The 20,246-nt window shown below is 37.5% G+C and overlaps 1 protein-coding gene across 2 annotated transcripts in view; it reads left to right on the top strand.

The window, feature by feature from the left end:
- The first annotated feature begins 207 nt into the window (after positions 1 to 207).
- Positions 208 to 20,246, top strand: part of LOC117717602 (nectin-1-like) — a 37,101-nt gene continuing 17,062 nt past the window's right edge. For both annotated transcript variants that reach the window (XR_013113594.1, XM_076942996.1), the window contains exons 1-5: positions 208 to 321; positions 2,593 to 2,931; positions 3,564 to 3,863; positions 14,744 to 14,852; positions 16,346 to 16,473. Coding sequence is in view for 1 of the 2 variants with exons in the window: in XM_076942996.1 (XP_076799111.1) it covers positions 258 to 321; positions 2,593 to 2,931; positions 3,564 to 3,863; positions 14,744 to 14,852; positions 16,346 to 16,473 (940 nt within the window). In the remaining variant the exon portion in view is untranslated. The remainder of the gene's footprint in view (positions 322 to 2,592; positions 2,932 to 3,563; positions 3,864 to 14,743; positions 14,853 to 16,345; positions 16,474 to 20,246) is intronic.

Raw genomic sequence — 20,246 nt, 5'->3', positions numbered from 1 at the left:
TTTTCGAGACAGGGTTTCTCTGTGTAGCCCTGGCTATCCTGGAACTCATTCTGTAAACCAGGAATAAATAAATATTTATAAAAATAAGAACAACTAAAATAGGTGTGTACTGTGCCTAGGAATGAATGAATGAGAGTTAATGAATAACCTTGCTTTGGCGGGGATCCAAAGAGAGGGAATTTACAGTCTTTCTTGGAAGTTCATCTAGGAGACAAGGTATTGTGACTGTTAGTGAAGACTTCCCACCAACAAATTCAATGGACTTTTTCCTCCACTGCATTCTCCATCTCTTAATGCTCCCTCTCTGTGCACAAGAATCAGGTAATTCTAATTCCTTTTACAGATATTTATCTGGAAATCAATGGGAAATAAATACTACCTTGCAGGCCATTTACGAGTTCACAAGTAGTTACGAGGGATGTGTGCTTGGTTCTGTGTGCTAACCATACATGTATATAACCTCGCAGCTAGCAATTCGTGTAGTGTGAACATATTTAAAACAATGACAGTAGAAAGTGGGGGAAGGATGTGAATGACAGTGGGCACATAGCTCCTGAGGTGTGCACACCTTGCTGAAACTAGATAATTTTCTGTAAATATGTCTGTTCTATGTAACTGTTAAGGTAGGAGACCTGCTAGACACAAAGGATCTCTTTCCAACATCTGTCTGTTTCTTGGAATTACGGCTGTGTTCACAGTTGAGCAGCATACCTGTTTTAAATTTGAGAATGACTTGTCTCAAGATTCTTCATGTTCATTAAGATGTTTTTGTTATATAATCTGCTTTATGTATTTGTCTATCTCTGCAAGCTGACCTAATTTAAGAATTTATGTAATATCATTCTATTATTTTCTGTTCACATTGAGTGACTAGACAAAGAGCGTTTAAACTATCAGTTTTCTTCATATTTAGGTGATTATATACATCTATGATAAACCTTTAAGAATTGGGGTTAGTGGTCTCCAGATGTTGCCCAGTGGTTAAGAGTGAAGAGCAAATAATACTCTCTTGGAGGACCCTAGTTCTATTGGAAGCACCCATATCACTAGGCTCATAAGTGCCTGCCAGTCAAGCTCCAGGGGATCCAAAGCCCCCTTATCTTCTGTTGATACTCAAGGGCACATATCCCCATTACAAGCATAATTAAATACCTAGACTATAATCTCTAAAAAAAAATTTGAGGAGAGGAAGCAAAAAAACATAGTCAACTCAAGAGAGGGGCTGACAGATACTATTGCTGATGTCAAGAAGCTCTTGCTGACAGGAGTCTGGTATAGTTGTCCCCTGAGAGTCTCTGCTAGAGCCTGACCAATATAGATGCAGATACTCACAGCCAACTATTGGATCAAGCATGGGGACCCTAATGGAGCAGTTAGGGGAAAGATTGAAGATACTGAAGGGATTTGCAACCCCATAGGAAGAACAACAATATCAACCAACCAGACTCCCAGAGCTCCCAGGGACTAAACTACCAACCAAAGAGTACACATGGAGGGACCCATGCCTCCAGCTGCGTATCTAGCAGGGGATGGCCTTGTCGGGCATCAGTGGGAAGCCCTTGGTCCTGTAGAGGATCGATGTCCCATCATAGGGGAATACTAGGGATGTGAGGCAGGAGTGGGTGGGGAAGCACCCTCATGGAAGCAGGGAGGAGGGGAGTGAGGAAGGGGGCTTGTGGAGGGGAAACCAAGAAGAGAGGTAACATTTGAAATGTAAATAAATAAAATAACCAATTTTAATAGAAGAAAAGAAAAGAGGGGCTTAGGTTTAATGATAAAGCTTTTTATTAGCACAAAGGCAGCCCTGGGTTCAGCCCCTAGCACCAGTAAAGAATAAGTTACTAAATAAAATGCATAATGAGAAAGATCTCTCTCATTGTATAGCTCCGACTATAAAGAGAAAGGGAGCCTGGGAACAAATGCTGATAAGGGGCTATGCTGTGCAGAAAGTGTTATGGAATCAGTGATGGACAGATTGATTCTTTCTTTCTTCCTTTCTTTCTTTCTTTCTTTCTTTCTTTCTCTCTCCTTCCTTCCTCCTCCTCCTGTTCATTCTCCTCCTCCTCCTTTTCCTTTTTTTCCCACTAATTTGGGCTTACTTGTGTATTTAACCTTTCCCTGAAGGCAAGGAACAAATTACTTATGAAAACTAAAATGTTTGAAGTGGTCTTACCTGTCAGATGACCTTGTGTTCTCATTTGATTCAACACTGCATTAGTCAAGGCTGTTATGGAGATTAAAATGCTGAGGTCCAGGAAAGGAAAATCTTGCTAGAAGACCTCAGTTCTACAGATCAGCCCATGTAAAACAAGAGCCCTGAACATCCTGATGAACACAGGGTTTCTCTAACAAACATGCCTCATGTGTTTAAGAGGCTCCTTGTGATCTTGTACAGCTTAGATTCACTGCAGGTTTGGAAAACTATTTGACACAAACTTGCTTGTAATCATACATCGTCAGCCTAGAGTGTGTCATTTCCTATTGTGTAGAAGAGGAAATAAAATGGTGACCATAAGGGGAAAGAGAAGTGCTGTTAGGACCTCTGGGGGAGTACGCATCTATATTTCCCTAAGGCTGAACCTCATTTTTCAGAGTCTTTGCAGAGAATAAAGCATAAGAATTATGAAACAGCCATCCTGGGAAGAAACGTGACCCTCTTCTGCAACTTGACAAGTCTGGCAAATGTTTTGCAAATTACCTGGCAGAAAATCCAAGGCTCTTTGCCTCATAATATTGGCACTTACAGCCATAAATACGGAGAAAAGATTCTACCACCATATGTAAACAGGCTGCAGTGCAAGATCCTGGAACCCAGCGCCTCCTTCATGACTATCCAAGGAGTGACATTTGAAGATGAAGCCTGTTACAAGTGTCTGTTTAACATTTTTCCACAAGGCAGCCATGGAGGACAAACCTGCCTTACCATTTTAAGTATATAACCTCTTCCTCAAGGGGCCTATTATTAAATATCATGGAGCTATAGCTTTTAAGGATGTTGTCCAGAGAAAGTTATATAGCGAAAAGCTGATGATTTAGACATCTTATTTAGACAAAAGAAAAATAATGGAGGCCAATTGTGTACTCAGACAACAGCGTCTCCCACCTCATGTCATTTCTGTAAACTATGCTGCACTGCATTTAGTGGAGAAACCCCAGAAGGGTATCAGAGTGTTGTCACTAAATGGACAAGAAGATGTGAGAAAAGATAAAGAACCCAGAAAAGAACAGTGGAAGGTGAAAGCTAAGGGAATTATTATTCCCCAGTCTTCAAATAAGCAAAGTCACAGTACTAGTAAGAACAGGAGTTCCATATTAGGCTATTATGTAAAGTGCTGAGGATGTATATAATATAATTTATAGATGGTTGGAAGTTGAGACAGCAGTCAGTGGGCAGAGGAACAGATATTAGAAGTTTTGTGACATCTGTCAGGAGGTATCAGATGGGGATATGTTTTCAGCATTTGTGTGTCATATAGAAATTAGAGGAAACGGCATCCTCTCACAGCAGAGGGTTTGGGACGACTTGCTTTTGTAGTAATTTTCTTTCCCTCGCTTTGCCTCAGCTGTATCTGAACTAGTAACTGAACTGCAGTCTGCCCCTGGCTCTGAAGATCTTCATAACCTCCAGTGTTCAGCTGTGGGAAAGCCTGCTCCCAGGATCTCCATTTACCCTTCACAGGTCACAGTGAACCCACCACAGGAGTACTTTGCACAGAACGCCAATGCCACGGTGACTGTGACTAAAATCTACAACATCTCTCTGAAAACTGTGAGGTCCCTGGGTCTCCGGGACCTGGTTGTGTCCATGACTCACCCTGTGAGATATGAAGAGAAGATAGTCCCTCTGCCAGTCAATCAAACAAGTAAGTAAAAGCGACAGTGAAGTAAAGGGGACAGCTGGTGCTGGGGAAACAGCTTAGTCTGTAAAATGCTTGTCATGAAAACACAGAGACCAAGTTTGATGTCCACATAAAAAGCCAGTTGTGGGTCTTTCCTTTATTTCCAATGCTGAGCAGGCAAGCAGAGGTGAATCCTGGGGACTCACTGGCCAGACAGCCTAAAATTATCAGTAACCCTCTGCTCTCAGTTAAATTCTCTAAGATAAATAAAATAATGTTGACAAAACCATAAATTGGACAACTTTTCTGGTTTCTCTCTGGCTTCCATAGTATATACATATACACACACATACCCATACTCAAGCAAGCACGTACTTACACATGTGCAAACCCATACATACATATACACACATGAAAGAAAGAGGAAATATTTATCTTTAGAAAAGCCCATTATGAAAAGTATTCATATAAGCCAGCTATTTTTGAAGAAGTGAATCAGAATAAAGTGCACATACTATTAAGGAATCAGTGAAGACAGGCACTGCAGCACACACTGTAATCCCTGCACTTGGATGGGCTCAGAGGCAGTGGGTCTACATAGTGAGTACCAAAACAACTAGTGCTGTAAAGAGAGATGCTATTAAAAATAAATAAATCAAAGAATGTGGACACTCTCCACCTTAACCCTGCATGTCGCAACAAGATTCATTAAACATACTCTTTGCCTTACTGTGTTTGTTGTTCGTTTGTTTGCTTTTTGTTTTTTTTTTTTATTCATAGTTTTTGTTTTGGCTTTTCTTTATTTGAGTCAATGATAGCCATTTGTATTTTTTCTGTCACATACTTTTTAAGAAAAAAACTTTTTCATAACATTTTAATTAATCTTAGGTAGTTTAGTTCTTTTCATCAGTTTGGTGACAGCCGTTGGCTTTTCCTCACTTTAAAATTTTATTTTTAATTAATTAATTAATTAATTTTGTCTCTCATATATTACATCTCAACCACAGTTTCCCCTCCCTTCTTTCCTCCCATTCTCTCCCCTTCAATTCCACTCCTCCTTTTTTTTTTTTTTTTTTTTTTTTTTTTTTTTTTTTCTTTTTAGAAAAGAGCAGGCTTCCCAGGGATATCAACCAAACATAGCATACAAGAGTACAATAAGGCTAGGCACATACACTCATATCAAGGCTGGCTCAGCTCACATCACCCCAGTAGGAGGAAAAGGGTTCCAAAAACAGGCAAAAGAGTCAAAGGTAGCACTGAGTCCCACAAGAACCCTAAGCTACACAACCATAACATATATGCAGAGGACCTAGTACAGACTCATGCAGGCCCCCAGATTGTGAGCTCCTATAAGCCCTGGGTGGTTGATTCTGTGGGCCATGTTCTTTTGTTGTTCTTGACTCCTCTGGCTCCTACCAGCCTCCCTTCTTTATTCCAAGAGATTCCCAGAGTTTTGCCCAGTGTTTCCTTGTGGGTCTCTGCATCAGCTTCTATCAGTTGCTGGATGAAACATCTCTGATGACGATTATACTAGGCTGAGGTCTACAAGGAATAATTTTCTTGTCTAAATCAGTATATTGTATTATGACATTTTAAAACAAAGTGAATTCCTGTGGTTTTCTTTCCTCCCATTTTCCCATGCCTTTGCTACCCGGTGCCTCCTGTCTTAGAGCCACCTCGCTTTTGATTTATTTCCTCTTCTAGGACTCACAGGTCTGTGTACCCACACCCTGATCCCAGCTCATCACCTAATAAGATTACTCTCATTCTCTTTTCCAGACTTTTTAAAAAAGACTTTAACCACAATTAGACACATACACACACACACACACACACACAGAGAGAGAGATACACACACACACACACACACACACGCACGCACGCACGCACGCACAGAGAGAGAGAGAGAGAGAGAGAGAGAGAGAGAGAGAGAGAGAGAGAGAGAGAGAGAGAGAGAGAGTGTGTAGAATCCACATTTGAGGCAGAACATAAGGGTTTGGTCATTCTGAGTTTGTTTTTACTTTGCTTAATGTTCATGCTTTTCATAAACAATCTACATTTTCATGAAATTCTACAAATTTCATGATTTTATATTTTATTTACAACTGAATAATATCACGTTATGTATATATACATATATTGTTATTGTATATATACATATATTGTTAGTCATTCATCTGTTGATGGACATCTTAGCTGTGAATAAAGCAGCAATAAGCATGGACATACAAGTGCCTCTACGGTAGAATCTGAAGTCCTTGGGATACACTGGAGTGTACAGCTGGATTATTTGGTAATTCTCTTTTTAATTTTTTTGTGGAGCCGCAAAAGCAATTTCCAAAGTATTTGTAGCTCCGCTAGCAGTGAGTAAGCATTTTCCCCACACCTTCTTGAACACTAATTGTTAGATTCCTTATTTTCATTGGGGGGTGGGGTTTATTGAGACTGGGTCTCACTATGTAGTTCTAACTGTCCTGAAAAATCCCTATTTATATCAAGCTGGCCTTGAACTCACAGAAATCTGCTTGCCTGTGCCTCTGAAGTGCTTGAATTAAAGGCATGCACCATTATACCTGGCTAGTAAGAGTTTTTCTTTTTTTAAAAAAATTATTAATCATTCCATTTGTTTACATCTCAAATGATATCTCACTTCCTAGTTATTCCTCCACCACTTCACATCTCACATCTGCCCTCCCCCCTCCCTTTTGCTGTTTGAGAGTGCTCTCCCACCCATCCACACTCTCCCACCCCACTGCCCCCTACTCTGGGGCATCAAACTTCCCTGGGACCAAAGGCCCTCTCGTTGCTGTTGGGGCAGGCCATCCTCTGCTACATATGTATTTGTTGCCAAAGACCCCTTTAGGTACACTCCTTGGTTGGTGGTCTAGTCTCTGGGAGAACTGGGTGGTCAGACCAGCCTATGTTGTTCTTCCAATGGGTTTGCAGTCCCCCTCTGCTCCTCCAGTCCTCCTTTCAGCTCTCCCACCAGGTTTCTTGAGTTCGGCCTGATGGTTGGCTTCAAGCATCCACCTCAGCATTGGTCAGTTGCTGGTCAGACCTCTCCAGGAACTGCCACACTTTGTTTCTGTCTGCAGGTGCCTCTTGACCATGGCCACAGGGTTGGGTTTGGTGTCTGAAGACATGATGTATCCCCAGGTGAGGCTGTTCCCTGGTTGAACCTTCCTTCAGTCTCTGTTCCATATTTTGTCCCTGATCTTTCTTTGGACAGGAACATTTCTGGGTTAAAAAAAACTTTGAGATGGGTAAGTGGCTCCATCCCTCGACCAGGGGCTGTGCTTATCTACTAGAGGTGGTCTCCACAGGTTTTATCTCCCCCTTCCCTGCACATTACAGCTAAAATCAATCCCATTGGGTCATGGGAGCCTCACCTTTCTCTGGTGTCTGGGACCCTTCAATGGCTATCCCCAGTTCCTCATCCCCCTGCTACTTATTTTTATTCAATTTCCTGACCCTCTGTACCTCTTTCACCTCTCCTCCAGATTCTGATACTGCCACCCTTATTTCCTCCTCCTCCTTTCTCCCTCCCTTGTCTCTCTCTCCTTCCATCTCCCACAATCGTCCTGTTCTCCCTTCAATGCAGGACTGAAGCATCTGCCCCCTGATCTTCCTTCCCTGGTTCAACTGGCAGTCTGCATGAAGAAGAATGCAAATTGATCCATACCTATCCCCTTGCACAAAGCTCAAGTCCAAGTGGATCAAGGACCTCCACATAAAGCCAGATTTTTTTCTTAATAGTCGTCTGGGTCAAAGTGTGTCTTTAAGTAGTTTTAATTTGCATTTCCCTGAAGACTGAGGACATTGAATACTTTAAAACAATACTGGAGGGATTGAAAGATGGTTCAGTGACTAAGAGTACTGTCTGCTCTTCTAGAGGATGGGACTAGATTTCGAACACCTACTTGGCAGATAAGAATTCCCAGTAATTCCAGTTCCGGAAGAACTGATATCATCTTTTAGCTTCTGTTGGCACCACACACACAAAAGGTTTACAAAACAATGTTCACGTAAAACACTCATTCATATGAAATGATCATAAATCAAATGTCAAAGAATACTAAGTATGTATATATGTGTGTGTATGCATGTACACACACACACACACACACACACACACACACACACACAATTGGCCATTGGTGTTTTTTCGTTTTTGTTAGCCCATTTTTTGACTGGCAGCTTGGATGTTTGTTTGTTTGTTTGTTTGTTTGTTTGTTTTTCAGTTCTTTTGTAAATTCTGGGTGTTAGCTCATGTCATAAAGGAAATGTGGCTGTGGGCCATTTGCCCTCATAGATTCTGTTACAGTGAAATAACCTATTTCATGCAGTTCCGTCTGTCTGTTCTTGAGGGTAGTTGGTGTGTTTTTGGAGTTCTGATCAGAAAGTTCTCGTCTACAACAAGCTCTTAGCTTTTGTACTGCTTTTAGGAACACACTTTTCACCCTGGTGGCTTGCATGATTTTTCTTCTCATGTTTTTTTTTTTTTTTTTTTTTTTTCATTTATAAATAACAAACACTATAAGAGGTGACTTAATGTTCTAATACAAGGATAGGAAATCCAATGCTGGGGACCTCCATGTAGCACAGAGCTGGTCAGTAATTGGAAGGCTTTGCATGGTAGGATGCACCATGTGAATGGAAGGGCACTGAAAATCCCCGGTGCCAGCAACGCTGTCACAATGACTCCTCCCAGTTATGATGACCTTAAGCTACTCACAAGGGACTGCCACCATGACCTAAGCATGTCTTGTAGGTTGCACCTTTTGATATTGTTGCCTCATCTTTCCTCTTTGTGAAGTTACCATACAAAGAAATAGATTATTAGATTTCACCATGGCATTTCCGTGTGCGTGCGTGCGTGTGTGTGTGTGTGTGTGTGTGTGTGTGTGTGTGTGTGTGTGTAAATATGCTTTGTTCTACTGTGTCTTCCTCTTTAGCTACCCTGTTCCCTGTTGTCTTTTTTATCCCATTTAGGGCTTTAGGGATTTCCAAATCTTTTTCTCAGGAGAGGCTGGTTGGGACTGAGCCTGCTAGACAGGTGCTCAAAACCAGGACTGGACATATCTCCAGAGGTTTTTTTTTCCTTCTCTCCTTTCTCTTCTTTGTTTTCTTCATTTCCTTCTCTCTCTCCCTTCTTCCCTTCCTCCCCCTCTTCCTTCTTTTTCTCCAACCCTCATTTATTTTAGAATCTCATTTGGTTGCTGAGTTTGGCCTTGAACTTACTCTGCTCACTGTACAGTCCGGTGTAGATTACAATGTTCAATCTTTCTTCAGCCTTCCCATTCGCTATAATGACAGGCTGGTACTTCTAATTCAACTTTTCTAAATGTCTTCAATCTGCAGGTTACTATTTTTTTCACTCTTGAAGGAAATGACTATTATCTTCAAATAAGGGGCTTTGTAGTTTTTCATTCTTTTAACTTCGTGATTTATTCTGTTTTTTTTTTTTTTTGTATGTCCATGAAATTGCAGGCATAATTGAGGTTTTTAGGTTTGTTTGTTTTTAACAACTTTGTTTTCATGAAACTTACACACTGTACAATTAATTTATTGATAGTATGGAAGTCAATTACTTTTAACATATTTACAAAGTTCACAGCCATTAGCAAAAACATCATAGAACATCTCAATGTGCCTAGGTCTTCCCTCCCCTCTTAGAAATTTGTTTTTATCAAGATAGAAGTCAGCATATTAAAGCATATACTTTGTAGGTTGTTGGTGTTTTCTAATTTCTTTGCAATAATCTTGGGTATCTAATTACAGAACATATCCACCACTTCCTGAAGAAACCAAACACCTTTTACAGTGGCAAAAATCCCCAATGAATGAAGCAAGTGGCTTTTCCACTGCCTGGCAGTCACTAACTTATTTTCTGAGCTGATGGATTTAGTGACTGTGGTCACTTCCCTTAAATACAATACTACTGGATGTGGCTATTTGGGAGTGCTTGCTTTCACAAACTGGATTTTCAGTGTTTAGCCATGTGGTGCCATGTATCAATAATTCAATTTCCATGAGTCAAAAGTATTCTCCAGTATAGATGCACTACTTTTCATTTACCAATTCATCAGTTGAATAATGTTTGACTTATTTATATTTCTGACTGCTGTGAAAAATTCCTCTTGAGCATTTGTGCACAAAGTTTTATATAAACATATATTTATATTTTTCAGCTCCCTGATAATAATGAACCCAGAAGTGCATTTGTGGGTTATATAATAGATAAAATGTCTAGTTTTTTCAACAGCTGCCACAGGTCAAACTATTTTAAATTCTTAACAGCCATGTATGTCTATTTGGGTTTTGTTTACAGCACTGCCAATATTTATTATTCTGTGTTCAAAACCAATTATAGCCATATAATAAGTAGGAAGGGGTATTTTATGTAATACTCCATATGTTTTAATGATAACTATCAAATCCTCATGTTCCACTTTAAGAAAGCCAATAAACTGTCTCATACAAACATACATACATAAATGTATATATCATGTGTATATATGTATATACATATATGTCATATATACATAGACATATACATACATGTATACATATATCATACTTATATTTCATATGATAAGAATGTGACTCATATACATGATATTAATATGATATATATTTTATATGAGTGAAATTGTATATAAAACTTTTATAGTGAATGGTTTTATAATATCATCCTCCAAACGACATTTACTTTTGCTGTGTCTGAGTGTTTATGGTGCATATAGTTTTCTCAATCTTGTTAAGAATAAAACAGAAAGGTCTGGAGCTATGGCCCAGCGAGACAATGCTTGTTTGCCATGGGGAGAGCTCTGGGTTTGCTCTCTAGTCCTGAAAATAATAAAAGGAAATATATGCTTAAGTCCTTGAAAAGCAGGGGGTCTTTTTATTTCATTCATGTTTCCTGGATTGTTAACTACAGAGACTTAATCTTAAAGTAGATACCATGGCTCTTTGCCTGGACAATATTTACCTCCAGGTTTTATTGTTCAGTGCGACTGCTGGTATTTCTGCTTGGTTTTCAACTGCTCAGTTTTAACTTTGAACTTCTTATCTGGTACCTTTGTGGTGAAATGTGTCTCTAAGTGTCAGGCTTGACGCTTGGATGATCTTTGGCCAATGGAATCTTGATATGTTCAAAGTTTTTAAGTAATTTATTCAGATCTTTTTAATATTTACACAGGGAAGCTCAGATTCAAGCTAACTAGGTGACTCTTGAACTTAAGGCATTCCTTATTATTCACTTGCAAAACAACCGCTTTGATTATTTTACAACTTTTGTTTGATCCCAGCCTTTTTATTGTTTTACAACTTTATTACCATGGTCTCTGGTCTACATGATTTTTTAACTCTGTTCATCAGTTGATGAGCTTTGAACCTCAATTTCCAGCAGTTGAAGACTATCATTTTCAATCCTCAGACCCTTAGATCAAGTGGTGGAGATTCTGGGTTTCTATTAATTGTTTTACATCACTTCCTTCAAAAGAGTACTAGCAATTTTGTTCGTAGTCTAAGATCTGGCTTTATTTTCATAATCCCTCATGTTAGGGTAAATTTATGAACACAATATAGAGGTACAGTTATCGTAAGTTACTCATTCTTATATCTGACTCATAACATCTCATCATTCTATCCTAATAGTCTATATATTAACCCCTTTTTACTCATAGTTAATAGGATAATTTGTTTCTATCAATGTTACCATTGTTGCCAAGCTAGTTTTACTGTGTTTCAAGCCTCTCAAGTCTTGTTCTGCCAGTTTATTTCTTGTTCAAACTCACTAACACTACTAACACAATAGGGAGCATTGTCTCCATGATTAATCGAGATAATAGCAATGGAAGTCACCCATTAGGAGCTTTGGTGATGACTATATCTGTTAACAGGCTTGAGTGAATCATGATATTGGTGATAATCAATAATTACTACCCTATATTGTGGGTAATCTACTAATATTAAATCTAGTATAAAAATAAAATAACATTTGAACATATCAGAAATATCCTAATAAAAAATCACCAATGGTGAAACTTTTACAAATTAAAGGGTTTTTCTGAGTTTTCAACACTCAAGAGTATTAATGCAGTCCTTTCTCAGATTCTCAACTCTACACGTTCTAAACTGGAAGAGAATTTGCGCTTTCCTTCTAGTTATCTTTCAAGATGTATTTTGATTTACAACAAAATACACTCCCGTGTACCAAGGAATTCTGGAGTAAGACAATGAGCATTCACCATTCTCTATCATCAAGAAGAAATGCCATTGCGTAGCCTAGAGAGCTGGTAACTATCTTCCCATGTGCTTTACTACATTGATACATGAACAAATTACTTGGAAGTATAAATATCTGTATGAAATAAGCATCCTTGGATTGCCAGTGGCCACCAAAGCACTCAGCTGCAGGGCTTCATTAACTCTGTGCTGTCTGCAGATCACCAACGTTTCCTTTGAGCTTTGGAGCCTTGTATACCTTGATGTTGATTTCTGGGTCTTTTTCAATTTAGGGGATGTATTTCAGGTTTCAGAAAGGAAAACAGGCACCCACTCCAGTAAAATATTCCCCTTCTTAAGACCTTAGCCTTTACAAAGGAAAGATTGCCAGTAGGTGAAATGTGTTATATGGGTTCACCTCCTCTGCTCTTTCCTCGGAAACATCGTAGAATTTGAAAGACACAGGTATGAAGAGTCTGGGCTCTTCGTGTTTACTGAACTTCAGATGCCAAGCTCTGGGAATACCACCGGAACCAAACTCAGTTTTCAGTATGAACATATGACATATAAGCAGTGTCATTATCAGAATCTACAATAAAGAGATCCAAATTATTCCCCAAGACAGAATAAGGCTTAGATGGTTAAATAGACAACAAACTAACACCAATTGCACTATGCTTGCGGTAAATATAACAGTACTTTCTGAATTCTATAATAAAATCAAGGAAAAGAGTTTCTTTCTACAAACTACACATTGATAAGACAAGCAGGTTATTGAAAATCAAAAGAAGGATGAGAAAGTTCTGCACATTTCTCTTCCCAGTTATGCAGTACAAGCTGACAGTTTCCAGGCCCCCACTTGGTGACACAGACTGCAGTAAACCTCTGGCTATCAGTCATGTTCCTACTCCTGTATATTGACAGTTCTCATGAAATTACTATAACAACAATGTGGTGAGAGACTGCAATGATATAAATTTGGTTAATGAGACCTGTTCTACTCTATGCCAATATTAGGATAGGATTACTGACAGCTGGATTGTATAAACTAGTGATAAATGTGCAACTTTCCCTTAATTTGGTCACATTAGCCCAGGAATCAAGGAGAATCACTAAGCATCAGTAAATTCTGAATGTACTCTCATTTCATGGAGAATTTCCTCCAGTTCTTTCAACGGTTTCATTTTATAAGCAACTCATTAAAAGTACATTAAACCATCTAGGTTAGGTTTTTTTTTTTTTTTTTTTTTTTTTTACTTCATCTTACTATCCATGATTTTCTTTCTTTTCTTCATATTATTTGGGTTAGTGTATAAACATTTTCTTCAACTTCTTTGATGGTACTTTCCCTTCTTTTGAAAAGCAACTTTTAATTTAAAATTTGTTTTTAGAAATTGTTCATTTTTATTAGTTAAGATACATATTTCGAAATCTCACACACATATCAATGAATTCTGATTCCTCTCCTCTCCTTTCTCATGTCTCTCCCACTCCCATCATTCCATCCCACACCTCTTCTTCCCATGGCTTACTCTTCTAGGTTCATGACTTTTGGTCTCGTGACCCACTTATTTGAACCAGAGCCATCAGTGGCAATATTCACTGGAGACTAGGAGTCACCAGGGGATTAGATACACAACTTCAGGCAAGGTTTCCCACTTTCCATGGATGACCGTTCAGCAGAAGGGGGTGAGGTGCTCTGAGTCCCTGTTTCACCCAAGCATGGAGGTTGTTGGGCGAAAATTGCTTGTCCTTTCAAAGGCCTTGCTTCATTGCCTATTTTATGGAAGTTTTTTCTTTTCAGTTTTATCTGGGACTAATAGTGTGAAAGTCTTCCATCATTTTCTTCACTAATTGTCTTCATCCTTCACCCTAGCAGCCCATTCTTATGTTTATGTTATATGTTTTCTAAGTCTGTTTCCTCACACTGAAGGTCATGTCAATATTTTTGCTGCTTTTCATTTAACCATTTTATATTAATGTTGCTTTTAAAGATTCTCAGGAAATATTAGAGATAGGTATTTGTATTATGTTTGTTTATCGAAACTAAAATTGGCCAGATCCTTTTGCTGGCCAATTCTCCCAACTCATAATACTGGATTATATGAATTAAGTATCTTCTATAAATCTAGTCTCTATTTTATTATGGTTGATTTTAATTATTTATTAAAATGCAAATATCAATAATAAGCAGTTTATCAATTCAGAAAAACATTATGCCTTGCTTACTTTCATGTTAAATATTAGGGATATGAATTTCTCATTCTGGTGAAATCTCATATGTAGTTTCTTCTTTGTTGGAATTACCTTCAGAAAAGAGTTCATATTTCTGTGTAAAATTCTTTACATTCAATCCCCTCTACCTATCTAAAATGGCTCTGTAGTATCTCATTGAAAATGAATAGTAAAAACTAGATAAACCACATTGGTGCAGTAAAAGGTAAAGCCATAGTGCCTCACTGAAAAGCATGCACATTCCTAATTATAAAGGGAAGTAGCAACTGCCATTTAGGATCTTATATTTCATTCCATGGTAATGACAAAGCTTCTTATAGAGTAAATCCAAATGCTAATTAAGCTGTAATAAGACAAGAAAGCTTTAGAAATTTAAGGCCCCAAGATAGTACGGCAGTGTAACCAGAGAAATGATGCGTTCTGGTTTGTGTGTTTTTCAGGTACCACGAGTCCCTGTTTAAGCTGGACGATAACTGCAACTGCATTCATCCTTTTATTTGTTTCATTCATCATCGGTGCTATTGTCTATATTTATTTCCAAAAGAAAAGGTAAGATATAGGATAACTGGATGTGACAGACTTTAAGTACAAAATCTAATTAAGGCTAGTTGGGGAATTTTTTTTTAATTCTAAGGGGTCTGGAAAAATCCATGATGAAGAGAATACTCAAGGAAAACTCTTTTCCATGTGCTGCACACTTTCTGACATCAGATGGTTATAAAAGTACATTGTTGAAAGGTATTTTTTAAATAGTGAATTGAGTGTAAGATTTTTTTAAAAGAATATATTTGTTTATTTTTATTTTAAGTTTTTGTGTTTTGCCTCTCTCTCTTTCCCTCCCTCTCTCTCTCTGTGTGCATGTACACTACATGTGTGTCTGGTGTGTGTGTGTAGACCAGAAAAGGGTGTTAAAACTCAAGTTACAGGAAGTTATAAAAACTCCATATTGGTGCTAGAAACTGAACCTGGGTCCTCTGAACAAGTACCAAATAATATAAACTGCTGAGACTTTTCTTCAGTTCAAGTTTAAGACACATCATTGAGAATAGATTTTTCACAGGAGATAGCATAGGGTCAGGACAACGGGTGGCAAGAGTACCTGAGTGCCCAAACCACAAAACAAACAAAGGGGCTAAAATTAGAAGTCTCAGGTAAAATGGCAAGCTTACTTTATAGAATTAATAGAATAAAATATTCAGCCATTTTCCAGCTCACCTGGTGGACAACAATATATAATAGGAGGGAAATATAAATAGTAAAATACTAGGCAGTGACAGCAGAAACTATAGACATAATCATTAGCATGTGATTTGTTCTTCTGCTGCATATTTACATTTAAAAAGATACTGTGAAATTTTTGTGCTGCACCATGTCAAGCCATGGAAGGGTGTGAGTCAAAGAAGCGTGAGAATCTCATGTATAAATAATTCAGAAGTCTCTCTCATTGAGATGAGGAAGAGATGCCTTAGAAGAAAAGTAAGAAGAAGCATTTTGAACAGAATTTTACCCTAGTCTGGATGACAGATGATTCCTTCTATAAGGAGGAGTAGAAAAGAGAAGAGAGCAGGATTAGGGTTATGTTTAGAACAGGAAGATTTCCTGAGTGACAGCTGTGGAGAGAGAGGAAAGACTTATCTTGTGAATGGTAAGGGTGTTAGCATTAAAGAAATCTTGTACAAATATGCAGAAAAGTAGAGGAAGAACAACCTTTGCAGAGAGGATTAAAAGTTCCATTTGAACATTGTAATTTTTAAATGCCTATTTTATATCCTAGGGACTATGTTAATTCAATATCTACATGTATGTTTCCAGGGTTTGTGGAGCAGAGGATAAATTTTGATATAGAAGATACAGCCTCCAGGGAAATACATCATAAACTATTGCTCTCATGTTAAATTAAAACATTAAGCAAGTTCTAATACATTGGTCAAGTGTTCAAAATGAATGTCTTCAACTTTGATAGCCTGCTTTTACAATGTGCTGCCATGACAAGCGTTTGGTCAGTATTCATTTTATTTCTGTAACTGTCATGGTATCTCTAGGTCAGAGAATTTGCCTGAAGCATCATCGACACAGATGTCTAACACGATATCAACTCTGACGCCCACACCACCATCAACTGAGACTGAGAACTTAATAAAACAACACCACCAGACAAATATAATTGGAAGTATGTAATATTTTTATGTCACTGGATAGTCTTTATGATTTATCATTTCAAATTAAATCATGCATTGGCTAGAAGCAAATATCTTAGAAATAAGCTGAGACAAATATTTATTTTAATATATAATCTTATTCCAGGAAGCAGTAAATTCAGGTGAGGTTTTATCAATATTAATAATGCCTTTAAGTTGTGAAATTAAAATTAGAAATATTTAAACTAATACATAAAAATTATAGATGTTTCTGGAGCACCAGGTATTTTGATAACAGGTTAAACATATCTGTTTATTCAGACACTTATCATTTCTTTATGTCTAAAATTTTGAAATCTTGTCCTCTAGGTTTTAAAAACTGCAGCTCATTATGATTATTTATAATTTCCCTTCTGTGCCTTAGCACAAGTCTCACTCTATCTATAACTTAGTCTTGTTGATAAACCTCTATGTATCCCTCCTACCCTCTACTAACCCAGCCTCTAATAACTACCATTCTACTCTCAACACTATAACATGATTTTTTAGGTTCTTTGTCTAGACAAAATTATATCGGACGTGTCTTTATGTTCGTAGATTATTTTACTTAACATTGATGAGTACCTAGTTCCACCCATGTGGTTGAAAATGCCAGAATTTTCTTTTTATGGCTAAATAATACTCACACGGGTGTGTGCATTATAATTTCTTGATCTATTCATCAGTTATAAATAGGCATTATTTCATTTCTCATCTGTTGTGAATAGTGCCACAGAGAACATGGGAATCCAGATGTCTCCTCAACATATTCAATATGTTGATTTCTTTTCCCTATTTTTGTGTGTATATCATATCATATCATATCATATCACTCACACACACACACACACACACACACACACACACACACACACTTATGGGATAGCTTGATTATATAGCACTTCTCTTTTTTCCTTGTATAGAAGCCTTCCTACTGTCTTCCATAATGACCATACTGATTTACATTTCACCTACAAGATGCAAAGGTTTCCTTCTTCACACACACACAGCCCTTGTCTTTGGTTTCTTTGATAGTGACTATTCTTATGAGGTAAGCTGCTATCTTCTGGTAACTTTTACTTGTATTTCCCTGGCGATTACTGATGTTAAGCTTTTTTTCCCTTATATTAGCCACTTTGCATGCCTCCATTCATAGATGTCTATTTAGGTTTATTACCATAAAATCACACAATTTATTTTTCCTGAGTTCTTAAGTTCCTTATATTTTTTCAAATATCAAACTGTCAGATATTGAATTTTTGAATATTTTCTTCTTTTCTGAAAATGGCCTCTTTGTTATTACTGATACATGTTTTTCTTGTAGGTTATCCTATTTCTCTGACAATATTTCCAAAAAAACACTGTCCATTCTGAGTGTATCTCTGAGTGTGTCCTTAGCACCTTTATTGAAAATCAGTTCGCTGTAGATGTATGAGTTTATCACAATCTCTATTGTTCTGCTCGTCTGTGAGGCTGTGTCTTGTAAATGCTGTGCTGTTGTAATGAACTATTGCTTCATGGTATATTTTGAAGTCAAGAGGTACAGTGCCTCTGACAAGGAATGAGGTTTCACTGTTCCAGACACATCTTGGGTTCTTCTGCTAGTTCTACATAAAATGTCATGGAAATTGTACCAACTCTTTGCATCATTTTCAGTAGTACAGTTATTTTGATGATTTGAGTTCTCTCATTTTATGGATACAAGGTATTTTTTCAGCTTGTGCATCTTCAATGCTTACTTTATTGATTTGTGATTTTTAGCTGTAGAGAACTGTGGGAAGGTTGCTATCTCTTTCAGTGTAATTTCTCTCACTTTATCTTGTTACATGTTTATTCAAGTGTCCCTATTTAGTAAAGCCCACATTTTTTTCTGTATACAATTTTTGTATTTTCTGCTGGTTTAATGTCTTGGTTCTTTGTGCTTGTTCACGATCATGAAGTGAAATCTTGGTGGCTGTTAGTGGTTAAGATAATTTCTTTGTATTATAAGTTAATTTGTGTTTGGAATCCTTGCTAAATGCTACAGATTCAAAGTCTTGCAATTTATTCTGATAGTTCTCTATGGACATAGTCATCTCTCACATATAATAATTTCCAAGATAGTTTATTTCAACATGAAAAAAGCTAGAATCATGTGAAAGGAGGGGACCTACATTGAGCAAATGCCTCCATACAATCTAGCTGTTGGAAATTTTCTAAATTAGTTACCGATGTGGGAGGATGTAGCCCATTGTGGCTATGACCATCCTGGGCAGTATTCTATAAGGAAGCAGGCTGAGCAAGCAATGAGGAGCAAGCGAGTAAGCAGCACCCCTCCATGGCTTCTGCACAAGTTTCTGCCCTATTTTATCTCCTGCCTTGACTTTTTTTCAGTAATGAATCATGTTGTGGAAGTGGACACCTAATAAACTCTTCTGTCTCTAACTTGCATTTTTGGTCATGATGTTTGATCACAGCAATAGTAACCCTACCTTGGATAAATATTTATGTCCTTTCCAAGTTTATATCTCACTTTTATACTAAAAGTATATCAGGGAAAGTCAGTTTAAAATTTTCATTTCTCATTTAAAAATATTTGATAAATGCTGGCTATTAAGGATATTATTATGTATAAAAAGTGTCTTATTCTGATTTTTAAATTTTTTATCACAGAAAGGTGATTGATGGCTGGGAAAAATAACATTTTAAGAAATTGCTCCTCCAGGTTTTTACCTGTGTCAGGAGCAAAGCCTCTGCTCTGGATCCCCACCAACTTAACCTACATCCCAGTTACAGCTCAATCCCCACATCCAGGAACACAGATGAGACCCAAAACCTAGCCCAAATACCTGGTGTAACACAGTCAAACAGGTGAAGGAATTGAACAAAACCTCCAGGATCTAAAAATAGAAACATTAAAGAAAACACAAAGGGAGACAACCCTGGAGATGGAAAACCTAAAAAAAAAAAAAAAAAAAAAAAAAAAAAGCAGGAGTCACAGATGCAAGAATCACCAACAGAATAGAAAAAAGAAGAGAGAATCTCAGATATAGAAGAGACCATAAAAGACATTGACACAACAGTCAAGGAACATACAAAAAGCTCCCACTCAAAATGTTCAAGAAATACAGGATTCAGTGAAAAGATGGAACCTAAGAATGATAGATATAGAAGAGAGTGAAGATTCCCAACACAAAGGGGCAGAAAACATCTTCAACAAAATTATAGAATAAAACCTTCCTTAATCTAAAGAAAGAGCTGCCCATAAACATACAAGAAGCCTATAGAAGACCAAACAGATAGGACCAGAAGAGAAATTCCTCCTTGTTACATAATAATTAAAACACCAAATGCACAGAACAAAGAAAGCATATGGAAAGCTGTAAGGGAAAAAGATCAAATAACCTATAAAAGCAGACCTATCAGAATTACACTGGACTTCTCTACAGAGACTCTAAAAGCCAGAAGATCTTGGGCAAATTTTATACATACCCTAAGAGAACACAAATGCCAGCCCAGGCTACTATACGAAGCAAAATTTTCAATTACCATAAATGGAGAAATGAAGGTATTCCAAGACATAACCAAATTTACCCAATATTTTTCCACTAATCCATTCCTACACACAATAATAGAAAAAAAAAGTCCAACACAAGGAAGAAAACTACAACCAGGAAAAAGCAAGAAATTAATCTTTTCACAAGTTCAAAAGAAGAAAAACACACAAACATAATTCCACCTTTAACAACAAAAATAACAGGAAGCAACAATCCTTGGTCCCTAATAT

The sequence above is a fragment of the Arvicanthis niloticus genome, chromosome 12 (genome assembly GCF_011762505.2).
Source record: "Arvicanthis niloticus isolate mArvNil1 chromosome 12, mArvNil1.pat.X, whole genome shotgun sequence".
In the NCBI taxonomy this organism is placed as follows: Eukaryota; Metazoa; Chordata; class Mammalia; order Rodentia; family Muridae; genus Arvicanthis; species Arvicanthis niloticus.
This window is presented reverse-complemented; position numbering and strand designations above follow the sequence as displayed.